The following is a 20,116-nucleotide window of genomic DNA, read 5'->3' as shown; positions in this document are numbered from 1 at the left end:
CTACAGGTTCTCAACAGGAGTGCGTGTGTGCTCTGCGCATGCACAAATTTGTCAATTATGACGTCCAGGCGGAGCCTCCCACCGCTTTTACTACCAGTTCTAAAGAACCGGACAGAACCGGGTGCAACCCACCACTGCTTGAAAGGGAAAAATAAGCTGCTGACTATATATCTGTCTAAGATTTACTACTCACAGGACTCTGTTTAAAATGTTGTTCTTGAGTTTCCTCGATAAAATACAAACTAAGACAGTTAAAAACTGCTTAAACATGACTATCTGAGATATTTATTGTTATATTAGTGTGTTTGTCAGAGTTTGATTAAAGGCACTTGCTGACACTAAGGCATTCTAGACATAAAATTTGTCTTAATAAAAGAAAGGTGAATATAGTTGTGCTTGAAAATATTCCAAGTCTGATAGCTTAATTAACAGTGCACTTAGCTTTTGAAACAACCCAATTAGGTTAAAAAATAATGCTTGTTTGCTTGGTTGAATCCAATTGCCCAGCAAAGCTGCATTGGTGTTGGAGAACAGGCAGTAGTATTCTCTGACTGCTTTTCTCTGGGGCTGTCTCCAGAGACTACTACCATACTATGTTGGTTGAAAGATTTTCTCAAACGGTATAATGTTGTAGAAGATGGTGTGTGTGTGTGTGTGTGTGTGTGTGTGTGTGTGTGTGTGTGTGTAATAATGTATGAAAAGAGAACTTCAGGGGAGGGTCATTTGAAAGGAATTGCAATCTGCCCCATTCTTTTAATAGGGATATTGCTGATCCAAGTTTCTTCCACAAAAAGGAGTCATCCCTTTTTCAGAGTAGCATTTTTGTGATCTCTACCTTTTTCCATGTATTCCTCTATGAATAGCAATAACACTTAGACTTATATACTGCTTCACAGTGCTTTACAGCCCTCTCTAAGCGGTTTACAGAGTCGGCATATTGCCCCCAACAATTTGGGTCCTCACTTTACCCACCTCGCAAAGATGGAAGGCTAAGTCTTCTGAAGGAGCCCTTTGCTAGATACTTTTTAAAAATTATAAAACCCATTCCTCCAATTTAATTATTAAAGATCATAGCATCCAAATATTTTCTCATCTGATCTTTTTTGTTAGGGGGAGGTCCTCAGCTGTGCAATATCATGCTTCAATGGGGCTATGGTAATAGCGGTTGAATATATTCTGTTGTGCTTAATGTTTGATAATAAAGCTGGCATCTGTCTCTTGAATACATATGAGGAAATGTATCAACCCCCTACCACTTTATTGTATTTAATGTATTCATTCTTTAAAAAGATGAATTCCTTAAGGGGGTGATTGCCATTTCTGTCTAAGCCTGTTGTTGCATTTAGAGATAATACTAGAAAATGCTAGTCATGTCAGGTCTGCTGAAAAATGACTAATTTTAATACTATAAATATTTAAAAATCTACATACTGCTACATAAGGATTTGGAAGCAAAATGTACCCATTCATAATTGGTACATAGAGTTAGTAATTTTTAAGAAGATGTTTAATATTAAGATTAACAAATCAGAAAATATGTTTATTATATTATACTATGTTAATACACATGTGATATCAGTTTTGTAAGTCCAGCCATATAGTTAAAATAAATCAATTTTATTTATCAAACAGCAAAGCATTGCTTTTTTTTCTGTTTGAAATGCTACTCACCTGCTTTAGAATACATTTTCTTTATCTCTTGCAGAACACAAGTTCTTTTACAGTAGCTATGAGAGATAACATGAGTTTATCCATGTGAATAGTGCAAATCTTGGTATAAGTGGAGACTGGAATTTTGTTTCTAATTAATTCTGAACTATTGTTCTGTCAACTGGAAAATAGACTTTCCAAATGTCAAAAAATACCCAATAACTCTAGAAACGTTTATACTATTCTAAAATATGTTTTATCACTCTGTTTTTTTTTCCTTTCTAAGGATATTAGTAATTGTTTTCCCAATTTGTAAAAACATATTTTGACTCCAGTAATGGTTGTCACATTCATCTAAAATAGGTTAGTTAGTTAGTTAGTTAGTTAGTTAGTTAGTTAGTGCCTTTGAGTCAGTTTTTGTTTCCTGGTGATTGCCTGGAAAAATGGCTGCAATTTTCTTGGCAAGGTTTTCGGAAGAGGCTTGCCTTTACCTATTACCACCTTAAGCCAAATAAATAAATAAAATAAATAAATAAAATAAAATAATAATAAAATAATAAATAAAGCCAGCAACTGGCTCAAGATCACCCAGCTGGCTTTGTGTCTAAGATGGGGACTAGAACTCATGGTCTCTAACCCGATGTCTTAATCTTAAAAACAGCTCAGTTATTTCATAATAAAAGTATCTTGGTTCTGTTTTCATATTGTTTGCAATTTTTACAGTAAAAACAAGTTAGCATTTGTGCACATGTACTTCTTTTCCTTTAGGTTTTATTTCAATTTTTGTATTACAGATTTCATTCAGGAGTAGTAACAAATAGCTATTATTCTCCAAGTAGCATAACATGCTAAACTAGCAACCTAATACTTCCCTAATAGCATAATGCTGTAATAAGAAAAAACGCAAAATGAGGTTTATCTGCATTTTTTTTACTTTGCATTTTCTTCTTAACTCCTTGATAGACAGTCACTTTATAATTGCTGGAGCATATACATTAATAAGTATTTACTGTCTCAATTTTTAAAATAGTAATATCTGCTGCTTGGGAATTCTGGAGTCCAATCTCTCCCTCTCCCTCTCTCTCCCTCTCTCTCGGACCTGCGTTTGAGGGGTCCCAGGCAGTAAGTTTTCTCTGCCCTGGGGCCTGCCACATCCCCTCCAAAAAAAATTAGGTCAGCTCCATCTATTTTGATGTTCTAAAAGTCTCTCAAGACTTGATTATGCTACCAGGCCTGGAGGTCCCAGGAAAACAGAGATTTTTTTTTTTTTAATTTTGCATGGCTCCGCTATTGAGGTGGATGTTCTCTCTTAATCTCCATTCTTAACTATGATTTTTATATTTTTAGATGCCTGTTATGTTATTTTTATTTATAATTGTATGCCGCCCAGAGTCACTTCTCATGAGATAGACAGCTGTATATTTTTTATTAATAAATAAATAAATAAACTGCAGATTTTAGAGTCCACTGTGTACTTCACTATCCATTCATCATATTACGTGTCTCATGTATCAAAGGTAATCAGAATTTATGGGGTATACCCAGTCTATTATATTATAATTTAGATTTCTACTACTATGCCCCAAACTTAGTGAATTGTAGGCAAATTGGATATTGACACTGCCTTTATTGGTACTATAACTGATAATGAGAATTGTTGTGCTTTGTATTTACTTGCACTTTTTTTATAATTTGTGCAAGACTTGTCCCAAACATCAACCATATGTGAGGTAAAGTCTAGAGGATGTTATTGGTTTTGTAACATAATTGCAATCCAAACAAGTATGTAGCCTTTGTATCATTAAGAGATCATTTTTATTCATCTTCAAATATTTGAAGGTAAGCAATTTCATTTTTATGTTCTAAAGATTAGAATCTGAAACAACTCATCGAATTACAGAAATGAGTTTCAGTAAATGCTAGGAGCAATCAATATATTCTCTATAATTTTAGGACTGCTTTTTCCACATATCCAGTGTTATTCTATGGAAACTCTAATATGTATCTTTTTATAATATATAATTACATTGAATATTAAAAAAAAAAATCCCATGATCCAAAAGGGTCTCAGACATGAAGCATTTGGGGTCATGTCTTACCTAGCCTTCTACTGAATTCTACTAACACTGAAATTAATCCAAATTCCCCCTTTGTCACCAGGCAGTAATGCCACCGGCGCGTCTAGCCAAGATGTTCCCAAATACATCTCCGATGTGCTGGAAATGTAAATCACAGAAAGGGACATATTACCATCTCTGGTGGCTATGCCGAAGGGCAAAACAATACTGGCAACAAATCAAAACAATGATTGAAGAAATTACGAAACAAAAACTTGAAATGAGACCGGAAATCTTTTTATTGGGAATTATCACAGCAAATTATACCAAAGAAATAAAATATCTAATCATTCATATCCTCACAGCAACACGTATACTCTTTGCCCAACATTGGAAATCCGAACAGTTACCTACAGAAGACAAAATAATAGCTAAAATTACAGAATGCGCAGAATTAGATAAGCTTACAAAAGAAATACAAGAGAAAGATGATACTGATTACTATTTAGTATGGCAAAGATGGTACGGCTGGCTGGAGGCAAAAATAGGAACACAAAGATAACTTATGACTAATCAATAGAAATGTATAGTTGTAAATAAGGAATCAATTATATATATATATATAAAACCATGTAAACAGATGATTATAGACATTGATACAAATAGAAAAATGGAAAATATCCCACCGTTATAGTAACTTCTAAGAGTCAGTCATTGGACTGAATCGATGTTTGTTAGTTTTGTATGTCATTTTATGTATTTATGTTGGTTTTGTTTTTTCTTTTTATTATTAATAAAAATTTATAAAAAAAAAAAAAGAAATTAATCCAAATTCCCCCTTTGTCACCAGGCAGTAATTTGTAGGACGGGGGCAGGGCAGGAAAGAATCAGAGTTTAAATCATCCTCTTCTGCCACTAGTCAAGGATGCTTCAGAATTATTCATATACTGTTCTTTGCTGAGAATATCTGAAGCATGAAATTTTAGTTAAATTATTGCTGCTGTTTTAAATTCAGCAGTAGTAATAATGGTGCAGGATTATTGTTTCTCCTTCAAAACAATTTTCATTGTTATGAAGTATTTAAGGTATCTGGATATCACAACATTTTTATTCTGTTACATTATGAGCATTTAAGAGGATTGTAGGACTTGGAAAGAGGGTACTCCAAATATTTTACTAAAGAGTCAGCACAAAGATCCTTGAAATACAAATTCAGAGTGTCTTTCTTCAAGAAAGAATTCCTTGTGTATACTGACATTTTTCTACTATTCAGTATGGGTTATTAACTGCTGACAAGAAATTCACATCTCATAAATAATTCTTAAGAGCCATTGCTGTATAAATTGAATGTGTTATGAATTGTGATGGTTCTTTTTGTACTGTGCTGTGCCTAGAGCAGAAAGAACAGAGTATGTCATTTCCATTAATTTCTAATGAGGTGCCAATTAAAGGAAAGGAAGAACCTCAGAAGGAAAGTCATAGGGCCACCCTGAATCTTTTATCCTGCAGCTGTCAGAGAAGCAGGCCCCCAAACCTTTTCCTAAAAATTCCATTAAATTACAATCTCATCTAGTGCTCACACAGACAAATTCAGTTTCCCTTTGATTTTCAAAAGACCAATTTGTAAGATGAGTTCTGCATTTTCTCACACAGCAAACTGGAAGAAGCAAGGGGAATTGCTAATTGCCTCTGCACATTTCAGGCTGAGGAAGAAAATGTGGAAGCAACTTTTCATTTTATATGTCTTTAACTGGCTAAACTTTAAATCAAGAATCTTGGAATAATTCCACTTTCCTGTATATGATTTTTCTAGATGCCAGTTATATCATATGTATGTTGACAACAGTAACTTACAGTATTTTATCGGACAAGCTTCTGTGTAGTTTAATATTACATTGAATATAATGGCTGCCCAAAAGATAATTTAATATAATGTTAGCTTCACTGGGTGGTAAAAAAAATAATATAAGGATATCATTAAGCAAATTTATGTTAACAAATACGAGGATTTGCAAAATCTGTTTGACGTGTTCTTACACTTTAGTGGTAAGAAGACAGAAAGACCCTTTTCCAGAAATAATTTACTTGTGAAAAATTCATTAATTTGAGTTTTCCTAACCAATTAACAATGACTTATTCCTGAATAATAGCCTATGAATATTTGCTGAGAAAAACAAAATATTCCATTTTAAATAAATGAGTGAGATGCAGACATGCTGCTGAAAATTATTTAGGTGTCTTTGACGATTAGGTGTAATTTAAAAGGGACTGCTAAATTATAATTAATAATTCATATTCCTAATTGCTTGTGATTCATCCTTCCCCCAAAAAACAAGATATACTGTTTTCAAACTGGAATGTCCCCCAAATCTAAATTTATTCTATGACTTGAGGTCATAAACGCTGCTTTCAATCCAACACTATATGTGTTTCACAGCCTATAACCACAGGAAATACAGTGGTGCTGTGGCCAAAAGTGGAATAAACCAAGTAAGTAAAGCAAGAATAGGAAGGAAGAATATTAATTGAGAAAAAAATGAACTGATTGTTTTCAAGAGAGAGTGCCTACTATGCAGGGCCATTCAAAAGAACCTAGATGATAATTCATGTGACTATAGAAATACTGAATATGAACTTTTATATCTTTTGAAAGACTACATTTGCAGCATTTTATTACAAGGATCCATCGGTTCTTATTGATCTAATAATTAACAGACATGTTGATCCCCAAGCTCAAGACTCTTCTCTCCTTCCTAAAGAACAAATAAACATTGGGGACATCCAGCTAAGTAAATTGTGAAAGCTTTTTCCTTATAATCAGCAGCTCTGCCAAAGGCATCTCTAATAATAAAATCTTAATATTGAACTGTCTGCATAGAGCTCTTAAAATCAACGTCAGACATCCAAGAAAGCCTTAAGGCACAGTTACAACTCTGCCTCCTATCAGACGGGAAACTCTCAAGTCTGTGTGGCAGAGTGACATGATCTAAATTTTATTTCAATAATGGTACCCTTTTTTTGATAGTATTTAAAGAAAAACTGAAATGAGTATTAAATTATTTTATTTATGATGTAAATTTCTTTAAATGATTCTCCAAAATTACATAAATGTTGTATATGAATGCTATTTGAGTTGCAGCCTTTTTGTAACTTTATGTTATACCAACGCCAATAAAATTATATATGTGAACTTATTTTTATGCATTAAACTGTTCCCATACTTTGGTACTTTCTATACAAGTAGTCTTTGAGTTACAACCAGAATTGAACCCAAAATTTATGTTGCTAAGTGAAATATTTGTTAAGTGAACTTTTACCCCATTTTACAATCTTTTGTGCCACCGCTATTAAATAAATCACTGCAATTGTTAAATTAGTAACATGATTGTTAATTGAATCTGTCTTCCCCATTGAGTTTGCTTGTAAGAAGGTCACAAAAGGTGATCACATGACCCAGGGACACTGCAACTGTCATAAATGTGACTCAGTTGCCAAGTGTCTGAATTTTGATCACATGACCATCAGGATGCTGTAATGGTCGTAAGTGTGAAAAATGATCATAAGTCACTTTTTGCAGTGCCGTGATGGCGCAGTGGTTAGAATGCAGTACTGAAGGCTACTTCTGCTGACTGCCCACTGACTGCAGTTTGGCAGTTCGAATCTCACCAGGCTCAAGGTTGACTCAACCATCCATCCTTCTGAGGTGGGTAAAATGAGGACCCAGATTGTTGGGGGCAATATACTGACTGTAAACCACTTAGAGAGGGCTGTAAAGTCTTACGTGCTATTGCTATTGAATGGTCACTAAGTGAACTGTTGTAAGACGAAGACTACCTGTATCTGTAGACAATTGTTGCTAAAATAGCCTAATTTCTATATAAGTAGACTGAATTAAGAATGCACATTTGTTATGGTAATTGGTTCCATTGTTGTCAACATAGTTGTTATAACCTAGGACTTTATTTGACAATCTATATATCTGAAATATGTTGTTTATGAAGTACAAAACATTAAACTATACTTATCAACGATAAGTATCAAACGGGATACTTGTTCTCCTTTAGAACATTACATTGCTTAATTTAACATTACCTAAGAGATGGGATTAAGACGTCTAAAGACCAAAACCAGAATAATTCTGTATGGGAATATAATAGACATTGCCCTTAAAACAGGCTCTTGAAATTTAAAACTACACCTAGAAAATGATTCAGCTACTGTGGTACTAGATTAGGTATTTGCATTTGTTGCATGCAAAATGCAGTGCATTCTAATTAAAGATAAATCCTACAAAATTAAAATATATCCAAAAATAGCCACTGAAAGCCAGTTTATCAGGCAACTAACCTGTTTCCTAATTAAATGTCTAATTAATGATGTATGAATATGCATAATTTACATGAGGAAAAAGTCTGAATATGAGTTTTCGTATTTTAAATATTGCTAATTTCTTAACTCTTTCATAGCTTCATTGAACTGCTTGTTTTTTAAATGTGTTTCTGAATTACCTCAGAATAGCCCACTGTTATCTCCTGTATATTCAAGGAAAATATGTCTCTAAAACAATATCTCCTTTAAGCTTATCAATACTGTAACTATTCATCAGAGGGACTTTTTCTTGTATGATTATAATTTCATGATAAAAACGTATCGTGGGTTTCTTTCTTTCTTTCTTTCTTTCTTTCTTTCTTTTTTCTTTCTTGCTTTCTTTTCCTTCCTTCCTTCCTTCCTTCCTTCCTTCCTTCCTTCCTTCCTTCCTTCCTTCCTTCCTTCTTTCTTTTTTTCTTTCTTTTCTTTCCTTCCTTCATTTTCTGATATAAAGGAATTTAAATCCATCAGTTAGGAGTAGGTTGGTTGTTCTTTTATAAGCTTACAAATCTGCCTCAGAAAGTCCTGTTTATTCGTGCCATTTGCTAGGCAGTGAATGTGAACCTTTTGGGCTTGACATGTCAAAAATTAGGAAAATGCCTAATTTGACCTGCTGTCATGTCACGCGTACACACACCCAAGCAAAAGAAAAACAATTGTCTCCCTTTAAACAGCGACACATGGTGGCAGCCTGCAGCTTGCCTGAAGTAGAGGCATGTGTCTAAACCTCAGCCCTAGCACCACCACTGCCACTCAAAAAGGCTGCCTTGCACCATTCTCCAAGGCCCACAAGGTTGTTGTCTTTCTGTTGACAGTGCTCTGCGGTCTACCTGAGGATGTTCCAGGTTGCATGAGGCCTCCGTTCTTGAAGTAGCTTCAGAGCATGCTCTTCTATGGCACCTACAGCCTCAGAAAACCACAGAAAAGCACACTGTATTTTTGCATGATTTTTGTGCATCTTCTAGTGGGTTCAGAGACTGCAGAAGAACATACTTCAGGCCTCCCAAAATTGCATGAGAACAGGGCATGCTTTGGATGTTAGTAAACACTAGAGTGTTACCCAAAGCATTGTGGCATGTCTCCTTTGACATTTATGTCATAGGTTCACTGGACTAGGGCCATTTGGCAAAATAATGTAGACATCAGAACCTACCTTGATTCTGGTACCCAGGTTCCAGAAATTCTAGCAATTTCTCAGGCTTTTTGGGGGCAGAGTGCAACAGGCTCTCTGTACTACTCTTAAAGTTAGTACTTTTGTTTTATGTTCATCTATATTGTTATAGATCGAAGTGTATTGATGTCAACTTTTTTTCTTCTCTCTCTCTCTCTCTCTTTTGTATGTGTTTCAATTCTCCATTAGAAGAAAGATAATATTTAGATTTAGTATTTCTTCTGGAGGAGGGAGAGGAAACGGCTAATAGAAGAGGTTAAGATGTAATTGGTGGAGTTACAATATGAGTGTTTATTTGCCAAAGTATTGATTATCTTATTCAGGCATTGGCAGCAAATATAAGTAGCTATTTTGTAAAAATATTACTTCAATTGGAACAAACTAAGCTTTAAGGGCAGGAACATATAAAAACAATGACCGCTTATAAGGTTAAAATGTGTGGAATTATAAAAATGCCTCTGAAGTTTTTATAATATACAAAATAGCTCTGCCTGGAAATTTGCTGTTATTTATTCTTGTCTTATCTATCTTGCATTTTTATTGCACTAAAGCAAAAAACAGAAGATACAGATATATTATCAGGGTGTGCTAGTAATGCTTGTTTGTTTTAATTAATTTTTTTGGTTACACTTTAGTTTTTAATTAAATTCCAATTTTGGGATGGGGTATGTTTGTGAAGATAAATGCTCCATAGAGTGACTTACAAAATAATAAATTTTAATTCAGGTAAATACTTTGTATCCATACATGTTAGAGGCAGAAATCCAAAACTAAGACTAAAAACCTAATGACAATTTTAATATTATAGCTTCTGATAAAATTCACACGTGCATGAAAGAGAAGATTTTTCCATATAAATCTTTACTAATTGAACACACCTTTTTGGCTACTTGGGAGAAATTGCTGCAGGGACACTGAAAAAAAATTTGAATAATTCTTGCTGAGATATAGTCACTTAGTCTAGTATGGGAAACATTACCCTAATTCTAAACAGGCTTTATTTATCCATGATTGCACTGGCATAGTCAAATATATTAATTATGACTGAGGTATGTGTGTTCATGTCAGTTTTGACTATTAGTGACCACTGAGATTTTCTATATGATGATCTATTCCAAACTGGTCTTTTAGGTCTTCTCATAGTACACTCATTGTCATTGTAACTGTCTCCATACTCTGCTTCTGCTCTTTCCTTCCATATTTCCCAACATTACTGATTTCTCCAGAATTTTATAATCTTCATATCCAAAGTATGACAATTTGAGCTTGGCAGTTTCTTTCTCAAATAAGAACTCTGAGTTGATTTGTTTGGTGATCTATTGGTTTTTTTCATAGATAGCTATGTATGGTATTCTCAGGAGCCTTCTCCAATACCAAAGTTTTAAAAAGTACTCTTTCTGTACTGCTTTTTCATATTCTCAGCTTTCACTTTCGTGGAGTGTCATGGGGAAAACGTTGCCAGTACTATCCTGATTTTTACTGGTATTTGAATATTTTTTTACTTCCTTTTTTACTTTACTTTACTTTACTCTACCAAGTGCAAATCTGTGGCATATTTCTTGGTTGCTGATTCCATTACGGTTGACAAGTCAACATAGCCAGAAGCTATTCATACCTTCACAGTATCTTCATTGTCAATTCAAAGGCTAGTTGCTATACTCGTTATCATTAGTTGGGTCTTCGTTATATATTCTAACTCCTATTTTTTCACTGTGCCCTTTGATTTTCATTACTAGAATTTACAGATAATTTACATTTTCCGCTGTTATAGTGTCATCAATATAGCACAAGTTATTGATGTTATTTCCTACAATTTCAAAACGAAAGTTGTCTCCTTCCAGTATAGGATTCCTCATTATATGTTCAACATACAGGAAATATCTTTTGAAGCTATTACCTACAACCAAAAGACATTTCAGACCTAAAGCAAAAGCAAGCAGATTCAAAAAAACATTATAAATGTATATTTTATAGTGGATACAAAGCTAAAAATAAAGAATGCTTTTCGGGTTTTTTTAAAAAAATGGGACAAAATTACCAAACAGTTTGAATACCTGTTGTGTTACCTCTAAAGCAAAGTATATTCATATGATTAATAAATAAGAATATCAAAGAAAGAATGGAAATTCATCAAAACCTACTTCAATCTAACATAGTTTTTAATGTGAAAAATAATTTCAGTGCTTCCCCAGCATTTCTTTTCAAGAATAAGATGCATATAGTTTAATAAAAACTTAAGTCAGATCATATAATAAGGTGTTAATTAAAATAAGGTGTATTTTAAAAAATGAATCAAAACATGTTATTCATATAAATGATTTAGATCTGAGGACCTCCTCTGGATTTCAAGTATGCAGTGAGTATTGCCTATAATGAAACCTTCCAATATTTTTTGTGAAGGAAGCATGTTGCTTTTAGTTCACAAATAGTGTTTTCCATAGGGTATTTCCCTGTTGGATGCATTGGAAATAATATCTTTGTAGAAAGTTTCACATTAGAACCAGCAGTAAGTCTTAATTAAAGTACTTTAAATTAAGCTTTGTTCTCATTTCTTTGGGTTTTCTCAAATGTCTCGTATTAGAGATTATAAGAAGAAAAAAGGCATTAATTTGTTTACTAAACAAGTTTGACAACAGAGCAAAGTAGAGTCAGAATCAGGACATGTGAAGAGTTATTAAAATTGAATATTGTTTTTAATAACCTAGAGCTCTTTTCAAACAGGAAAAAGCATTAATTACAATTGGTGCAAAAGGGAATTGGCTAAAGGAGATAAATTATCAGTAAATATAAAAGCTCCTTTGGGAGCTTTGTTGAACTTGACTAATAAGATGGTTTTGTTTTTGGAGTACTCTAACAGAAAGTATACATGGGCCAAGATTGGCATCAGTTGCTATGCTTTTGGGATATAACCCAAAACATGCTGTTATAGTGGAACATTTTTGTGAACTACACTCCAGTTATAATTAGCTGCCCTCCCTGCAGATTGCCACCTTGATTTTACAAAAAACAATAAAGCTATACATAAAGAGAGAAAACTGCCAAATGCAGAGTCAGTATTCTGCAAAGATTTACAATCAGATAAGTAACATGAGAAGGATTTATGGAGCAAATGGGATAATACAAAAAGGAGGTTCGTGTTTGTTGCACTGTTTACAACAAGGTCTTTGGGTAGATTATGCCAGGCTGTGGAATATATTAAGACTAATATGAGTACCAGGACACCTGATTTATTTTTGAAGAATTCTTATAAAGTAGTGAACAAGAAGCTGCTGTTAAAAATTAAATTTGAAGAAACAGAATATTTTAGAATATAGATTTGAATAAGACATAGATGCATATTGGCTTTATAGTATTTAAATGTTATTTTGCATATATTAGTGGAATTCAAGTTGGAAGAGATCAGAGTTGGAATCAAAATTGGTGGTTGAAATACTAACAATTTGACATATGCAAATGACACACTTTATTAGCCAAAAATAAGAAGACTTTGGAAATAAGAATATGAGAAGTGGGGAGTAAAAAGAAATATGTGTTCATCTTAAATGTTAAGAAGTTGAAGGTAATGTCAAGTTGTATGTTTAATGAATATTTAATTCATAGAGAAGTATTAAAGGTTATGTGTAGTTTTCTTTTGTTCAGCTCAAAGGAGGACAGTATGCCTCAGAAGTAAAGATTAATCCTAGGTAGGAAAGCAGTGACTCTCATAGATGAGATTATGAAAAACAAGGGCATTTAATAGCAATGAAGAGCAGAATGGTGAAGACAATAGTCTTCCCAGTTATATGGCTATGAAAAGTTAACAATTAGATAAAAGAAAGAGATGCTTTTAAATTACATATTTGGAACAGTTTCCAAGGGTATCATGGGCTGCAATGAAAGAAAAATCAACAAAGTAAAGGCTTAAGCAAATGACAAACAGAAAATTGCACCCTTTGGGCATATAAAACAAGCAGATGATGAACTAGAAAAAATCCCTATGCTTGACAAGGTTGAGGAAAACAGAGGAAGTCAGTGAATAAGTTGGATGGATGGAATTACAGAGTTGAAGTTTTTCCAAGGAAATTACTAAGATGCACATTTGTCTATGCAGTCAAACACAATTCATAGCACCTAACTATCTAACCATTCTATTAGATGCTTTATCCTACTTTCTAGATACTTCTTGAATTTGTTTGTCTAAGTATGGTTCTCATGGTGTACACCAGAGATGTCAAACTGATGGCCCGCAGGCCAGATGCGTCACATGCAGGCCACACCCACCCCAGATCTGTGAATGGGAAAAACGTAGTGAAATGTCACATGATGGCAATGTAACACGGCGAGTTTGACAGCCGTGGTGTACACTATTTTTTGCTATGTGTAGGATATATCCTTAAACTTTTCTAGATCACAAATCTGAGTTACATTTTCTAACATAAAAATATTATATAAATGAATTAATTTAGGCGGAAATAGAAATGCCCACTTGCTGTGGACAGCATCTGCCAGTAAAACAGAGTTCCCCTATATTTTCAAATCCCCAATCCTTTGCCTAATTAATCCAAAGAGGAAGATCTCGCTACAGCAGTTTTTAGGAAAACTAACAGGAGGAGCCCTGTGCATGTGCAAAAAAATCTACATACAATAGAACAGTGGTCCCCAACCCCCGGTCCGCGGACCGGTGCCGGGCCGTGGAGTACCTGGCACCGGGCCGCGCAGCGGCCGGGGGACATAAACGCTGCAGCGCAAAGGCTCCTGGGCCGTGCGCAATGGGCCGTGCGCAAAAGCTCCTGGGCCGTGCCCCCACCCCTGCACGCGCTCAGCGGGCCGCGGCGATAAAAAGGTTGGGGACCACTGCAATAGAACATCGGACTGGTGCATTTATAAAAATCAGGCTCCCCCTCTGAAATATTTCTTAATTCCTTTGACTTTTTACCATTTTCTTGGGGCATGCGCTTGTTACCATGTTGCATAAATTTACAATTTGTCAGTATTTCTAGTCATAAGATTACAGTAATAACAACAGAGCAATAGTTGCAAAATTAAACTCAGCTAGTAGTATGCAGTGGGGTTTTTTTAGCCTTAGCAACCAAAATGTCAGAAATGTGCTTCTTACAAAGGAGCATATTAACTTTAACATAAGATTTCATAACAAAGCACCATTTAAAAACAAATTCAGATTCTTTGATTACCTTTTACATTGGATTGCTATGTTATACAGACCAGAGAAAAGGTTGTTAGTCACTCTCAACTGAGATATAATTATTTTGCCTGAGACTTAACTGGAAAAAATAAAAAAGAATGCTACCTGTAGTAGTTGTGCTGTGCCCAAAGCATTCTGAAATAAAATGTTATCTACTCGTTTTATTTTACATTTCTGCCTTAAGCAGAGAATCAGTAAACACTTACGATCTTGTTTGTTTCTGCTGAAAACCAGTAATTAGATATCACTTTTTAGAAAATTACTGTTTGTAACCTCTTTTACTATAGACATGTTCTAACAAATTATTTTCCCCTCGTTAAGAGTTCATTTAATAAGGAACTTCTAGAATGGTTGAGAGCTAAATAAAATTGTATACTTTAAATATGAATTCTTTTTTAATTCCTTTGCTCGGAATAATTTATGTTATGCTCCCCAGAGTCGGAATTAGGCAGCACCCAAATCAAATCAAATAAATAATAGTCCTCGGCTTATAACCCTTATTTAGGGGCCATTTGAAGTTATAACAGCACTGAAAAAAGTGGTTTATAACCATTGTTCACACTTACAACTGTTGCGGCATCACTACGATTTACATGATCAAAATTTAGATGCTTGGCAATGGAGTCATATTTAAGATGATTGCAGTGTCCTAGGGTCATGGATCATTTTTTGCAAGCAAAGTCAATGGGGAAATTATATTTGCATTACAACCATGTTACTAACTTAACAATTGCAGAGATTCATTCAAGAACTGTAGCAAGCAAGGTTGTAAAATGGGGCAAAATTCACTTAACAACTGTCTTGCTTAGCAACAGAAATTTTGGGCTCAGTTGTGTCATAAGTCAAGAAGTACCTGTATCTTAAATGGTGAGAAAGATCTGGATTTAGAAGTTTCAGTTAAAAATTGATATAACTAGGCTTTCAAATATTGTTAATATTAGTGTTGTTGTTTTTTTTTAAAAAAGGAATAAAGCAGTAAATTATCCCAAAATCAAAATTCTGTGAAACATCGACATTTTTTTTCAAGAATTTGTTGTTATTCAACATTGCTGTCATTTGCCTTAATATATCTGTGTTAGACAAAGTCGGGTTTTTTAAAAAAATGATTTGATTTGATTTCTCTCTAGATGTGTAGTTTCAAATTATTCACATTCTGGACTGTTTTCAACATTTTAGAGTTTTAAGCCCTTGTGCTTTCTGAATTTTGTAGACCTTTATTATATACCGGTTGCCTTATCTTTAAATTTTGTTTTATTATACAAGTTTATAGAGCTTACATATTTTCTGTAAAACGTAGTTGCTAGACATATATGTTGTATCAGTACTCATTTCTGAATACATAAGTAAAGGAATAAATGGAAAGAAAATAGTTTTTACAAAAAGTATGTTCCAGAATGGTTTTTATTATTTATTTTAAATATTTTTATAGTAAGTTTAAATTTTTAAAAAAGCAGTGCAATTTAAAATAAATACAGAAGTCCTGCATCTTCTTGGACCAAGAAATCATCACAGCAGAAAAGTCTGCCCAAGTATTTCAAGAATTAAACTGATGTGCAAATGTATTTATATTCAAAAAAAACCCTAGTTGACACATACTGTCTGGCACTACGTAGTTCAGTAGTACATAAATTTACACTGCCTTTATCTCTGAAAGTTTCTAGATATTTTTAGGTAAATCATTCACCTTTGTCAATTAGAATTTCAAATTAACAGTGAAGTGCAAAAATTCATGGGAAAGGTGAAAGTGAAAAAGCGGAAGCAGAATTTTGTACAAGAATAATAGTGGTGGTGTTGAAGTTAGTTTTGAAGTAGCTCCAAATAAATTATCTGTAAAGAAACACATGGTTTTTTAAAAAAAAAAAAAATTGGCACATGGCTTGAGCCACTGATTATAGATGGTTAGCAGTTTCACACAAACATAACAACCAACAGCTGTCAATGTTTGCATGAAGCTGCATCAGGTGTTCTGATTTGAGAAAATATACTTTGGCTCTATTGCTATAAATCCCCTTCAGAGGCTGCTGATGAGGTTATTTATTACATATTTCACAGGTATCAGTTTCAAAATTAACTCCTTCAGTTGTGATTTTCAAAATTAAAACATATTCTCCTTTATCTCTGGGAAAATTCCTTTAGAGGATTTCACTTCAGGCATGAGTTTCTATGCTGAGATTATATTTTAAATGGAAGGCACAATATCAAAAATAATGACCTAATGGAAAGATTTAATGGGTAATTTAATTAAAAAGATTTAACAGGTAGCTCTCTCTAGCTGTGGATAACCTGAAGGTTTCAGTTGGTTAATTTATTCCTTGTAGCATTCGGTTATTTAGTGACTAGATGGCAAAAGCATGCGCTAAACCATATACAAATTTTTGTAGTAATTAATCTCTCTTAGAAGCTGTTAGTACATTCCTAACATTATCGTCTATTCACTCTTCTTTTTTCTTTTTCTTTTACCTTCTGTCCTTACAGGTTATGTGTTCTGTATGTTGCATCGCCTGCCTGAACAGCACGATTGCACATTTGACCACATGGGACGCGGGCGTGAAGAAGCCATTATGAAAATGGTGAAACTGGACCGGAAAGTTGGGCGATCATGCCAGCGCATTGGCGAGGGCTGCTCCTGAGTGGCAAGACTCTTCAACCAAATGCTGTTCTCTTAGTTCACTAATGTTAGCCTTATTTAGGACAAAGTCAGCCAGACACTTGTACTGGGCAAGTTTCAGACTACAGCCAATCAATTTCCTTTCTTTAGCCAACCATCCTGGTACTGTAGTTTAGGAGTTAAATGATGATCAACACTGATTACTGGCTGGTTGTTAAGGTGCCTACTAGCCACTGTATTAAAAAAATGAAGACATATTTTTGAGCATGGCTAGTGGATTGTAACAAATATATAAAGGCTTCTATTATTGCAGGAGTCAAGTTCTTACAAACAAACAAAAAGCCTTATGTTGGGAAGTGTCCAGCAGCTGAGTAGAAACTGATGTAAAAGACTGCTTATGTGCATACCATGCTGGAAGAAACTACCCTTATTAGCCTGGCTTTCCTGTCCTTATTATTAGCTAACCTTGAAGAGGTTAGCAAGGTGGTTGCTAAACCTAGAAGACCTAAACCCTTATTTTTGCTATTTCCACGCATGTCTTCTAAGGTCATGCAGCGTCACCAACATCAGGAAATCTCTTAGGGTAGGAACAGCTTTCTGGGAAGCCAAAAAGAGGGGACAGATTCTTATGACAACTTTTATATTAGATGAAAATATCAGATTACAGGGAATTTATTCCTTCACTAAGGTGGAGGAGGAAATATCTTACTTTAAAGTTAGTGCTATTTTGGAACAAGCAGTAAACAGCGTGCATTTTCTACACAGCATCAACATTTCCTAAGTGGAGTGATCCAATTCCATATGCCAACCATAGTTTGCTGTTTCCCATCAGCCAAAATCTGATTGGCTCTTGTTTGCCTTTTGCTAAGTGCAGGTATCTGATAATTGAACAAATAAGGCTAATTCACAGCACGGTGGCCATGCCTGGATTCTACAGACTGACTTTCTGTAGCTAGACATGTATTGAGGGGTAAAGGACATTTTGTAGCAAATGGAATTCAGTTAACAGTATTGGGGGAACAACCAGGAAAATCACCCTTTATTGAACTGAGTTTGTACACCTCACTTCCAGTGTATTAAGGAGATAATCAAATGGGCTGTCCCAGCCTTGTGACTATGCAGCTTGGTACTCAGTGAAGGTCTCTGCTCATCATCAGTTGCGAAGCAAGTGACTGTAAAATGCCTTGCATAGAATGGAGACTCTCCAGATCTGGTCTTTTAGAGCGACTGTTCTATACTGGGTATGTCAATTTCATTGAACTGAACTGCACATTTTTTTTTGTTGATTGTTTCTTTGTTTTTAATGTGCAGTGGTTTCCTCTAGCTACAGGCAATTGTGTCTGTAAGAAATATATATATATATATATTTATAATGGCCTAACGTGGAATGTTTACCCCACAAACTGGTTAGTGCTCAGTTAGCAATTTGGAATTAGGTCTAGTAAGGAATAGGGAAGGGTTGCTGGAAAAAGGGGATCTGTTTTGTCTCTCATTTTCACAAATAGAATATACTTAAACCACCAAAAAGAGTGAATTCCCTCATATCACTCTTTAAAAAAGGTTGTAGGGTAGAGCAGCTTAAATAAGTCACTGACTGCTCTGTATGTTCTGAAGATCAGTGACTAGTTTACAGGTTGATTTGTATTTAATCTGGTAGCCAGTATGGCCAGTGAAGGAAGCCTTTGCCTATATTGCAAATTGGTGATGAATTCAATCCACCATTCTAAAGTTCAATATGGAAAAGCCATTCTGTGTTGTACTCAAGGCTTTGAAATTAGCAATGGAATTTCCAGCTGCATATTCTGTTTCCTAAGGAAGTATTCTCCTGTCATCGCTATGTGGGAGAAACCAGACAATTTTCTATGTGTTTGCCATGAAGAGTTTCAAACAAACATGGACTTCAGCTGCTGCCACGCTATGCACTTTCTTCCCTTCTAAAATCCTAGCATAGCATTTGATGGACATTCTGATTGATATACAAGACTTTCAGATTAATAACAAAGATGCTGTTCTTCTCTTGTTAATCTTTCTTTAGCCCTGATACACGTGCACAGTTGATTTCAAGGTATCTCTTGAGCAAACACTACTCACGTTCATGTGGATTATGGACAATGTTCACTTTAAAAAGTGTGGGGGGTTGTTCCTTTGCAATATCTGTTCTGTGAGGTTTGTTAAACGTAAAGAAAGCTTCAGTTCTTGTAATCTTAAAGAAATCTTATTTAACCCTTTTTGTGTTCTAGATTTACTTACACATGTAGCTTAGAGCTCAGTTTTAGTTTAACATTGTGAAATATTAAAAATGATTGTAATTCTTTTTCCTCCTGCTTAAAAGAAACAAAACCATTAAACAGATCAGATTAAAAGTTGAATTCTTCTCTTGAGTTTTGCAATAGGTATGTTCCTCTATTCAATGGCTGCTATATGGCTTAGTTTTTTTTTAAAAAAAAAATTTGATTGTGAAGTTTAAAAGGATAACAAATTCTTCATTACTGGTCTGTAGCCTTCAAAATAAGCCATATCCTAAATACTAGATTTAGGTGGCCATTTCTGGCTGAGAAATCTAGGTCAGAAAAAAAGCTAAAACTATTTTCCCGCCCATAAGAACAATATATTTAACTTTGACATTTTATACCTATATAAAAAAGAATCTCAAGGGTGTCAAAAGATTTCTAAAAATGTTTATACCCAGGAACAAAGATCAGTCTATGAACTGGTATCATTATTTTGCCATAAATATTTGTGTCTTCTGTAGCAGATGTTCCTTAATTCACTTTAATATCCTTGTCTAATTTTTCACTTTATTCATGAATTAGTTCAGTTTTCATGGTTGTTCAGTATATATAGCTGAAAGAATTGCATAACAAAACTCGGCAAACAAAAGTCCAAGCTTTTAAAAACTACAGCAAATATAACTAAGGGAAGAAATTAAAGGTTTTACATTGGGTATTAAAATCCAGCAGATGCTAAACTTAATTCCTTTGATTTCTTGTTGAATTTTGAACTATCTGGTACAAAAAAAAAATAAACGAGTGGGGTATATATGTGCACTTTGATCTACTTCTTACATATAGTGTGAACTT

At 34.4% G+C, this 20,116-nt stretch overlaps 1 protein-coding gene across 2 annotated transcripts in view; it reads left to right on the top strand.

Annotated features, from left to right (window-relative positions):
• The window catches only part of ZFAND3 (zinc finger AN1-type containing 3), a 110,009-nt gene extending 90,630 nt beyond the window's left edge, over window positions 1–19,379 (top strand). For both annotated transcript variants that reach the window (XM_070932457.1, XM_070932455.1), the window contains one exon: window positions 16,904–19,379. In XM_070932457.1, coding sequence (XP_070788558.1) covers window positions 16,904–17,058 — 155 coding nt within the window. In that variant the 3' untranslated portion in view covers window positions 17,059–19,379. The remainder of the gene's footprint in view (window positions 1–16,903) is intronic.
• The last annotated feature ends 737 nt before the right edge of the window (window positions 19,380–20,116 follow it).

The sequence above is a fragment of the Pituophis catenifer genome, unplaced genomic scaffold (genome assembly GCF_029215685.1).
Source record: "Pituophis catenifer annectens isolate HBS135680 unplaced genomic scaffold, rPitCat1.0.hap2 SCAF_1, whole genome shotgun sequence".
Taxonomy (NCBI): domain Eukaryota; kingdom Metazoa; phylum Chordata; class Lepidosauria; order Squamata; family Colubridae; genus Pituophis; species Pituophis catenifer.
Note: the sequence above shows the minus strand (reverse complement) of the source record. Positions and strands in the feature narration are given on the sequence as shown.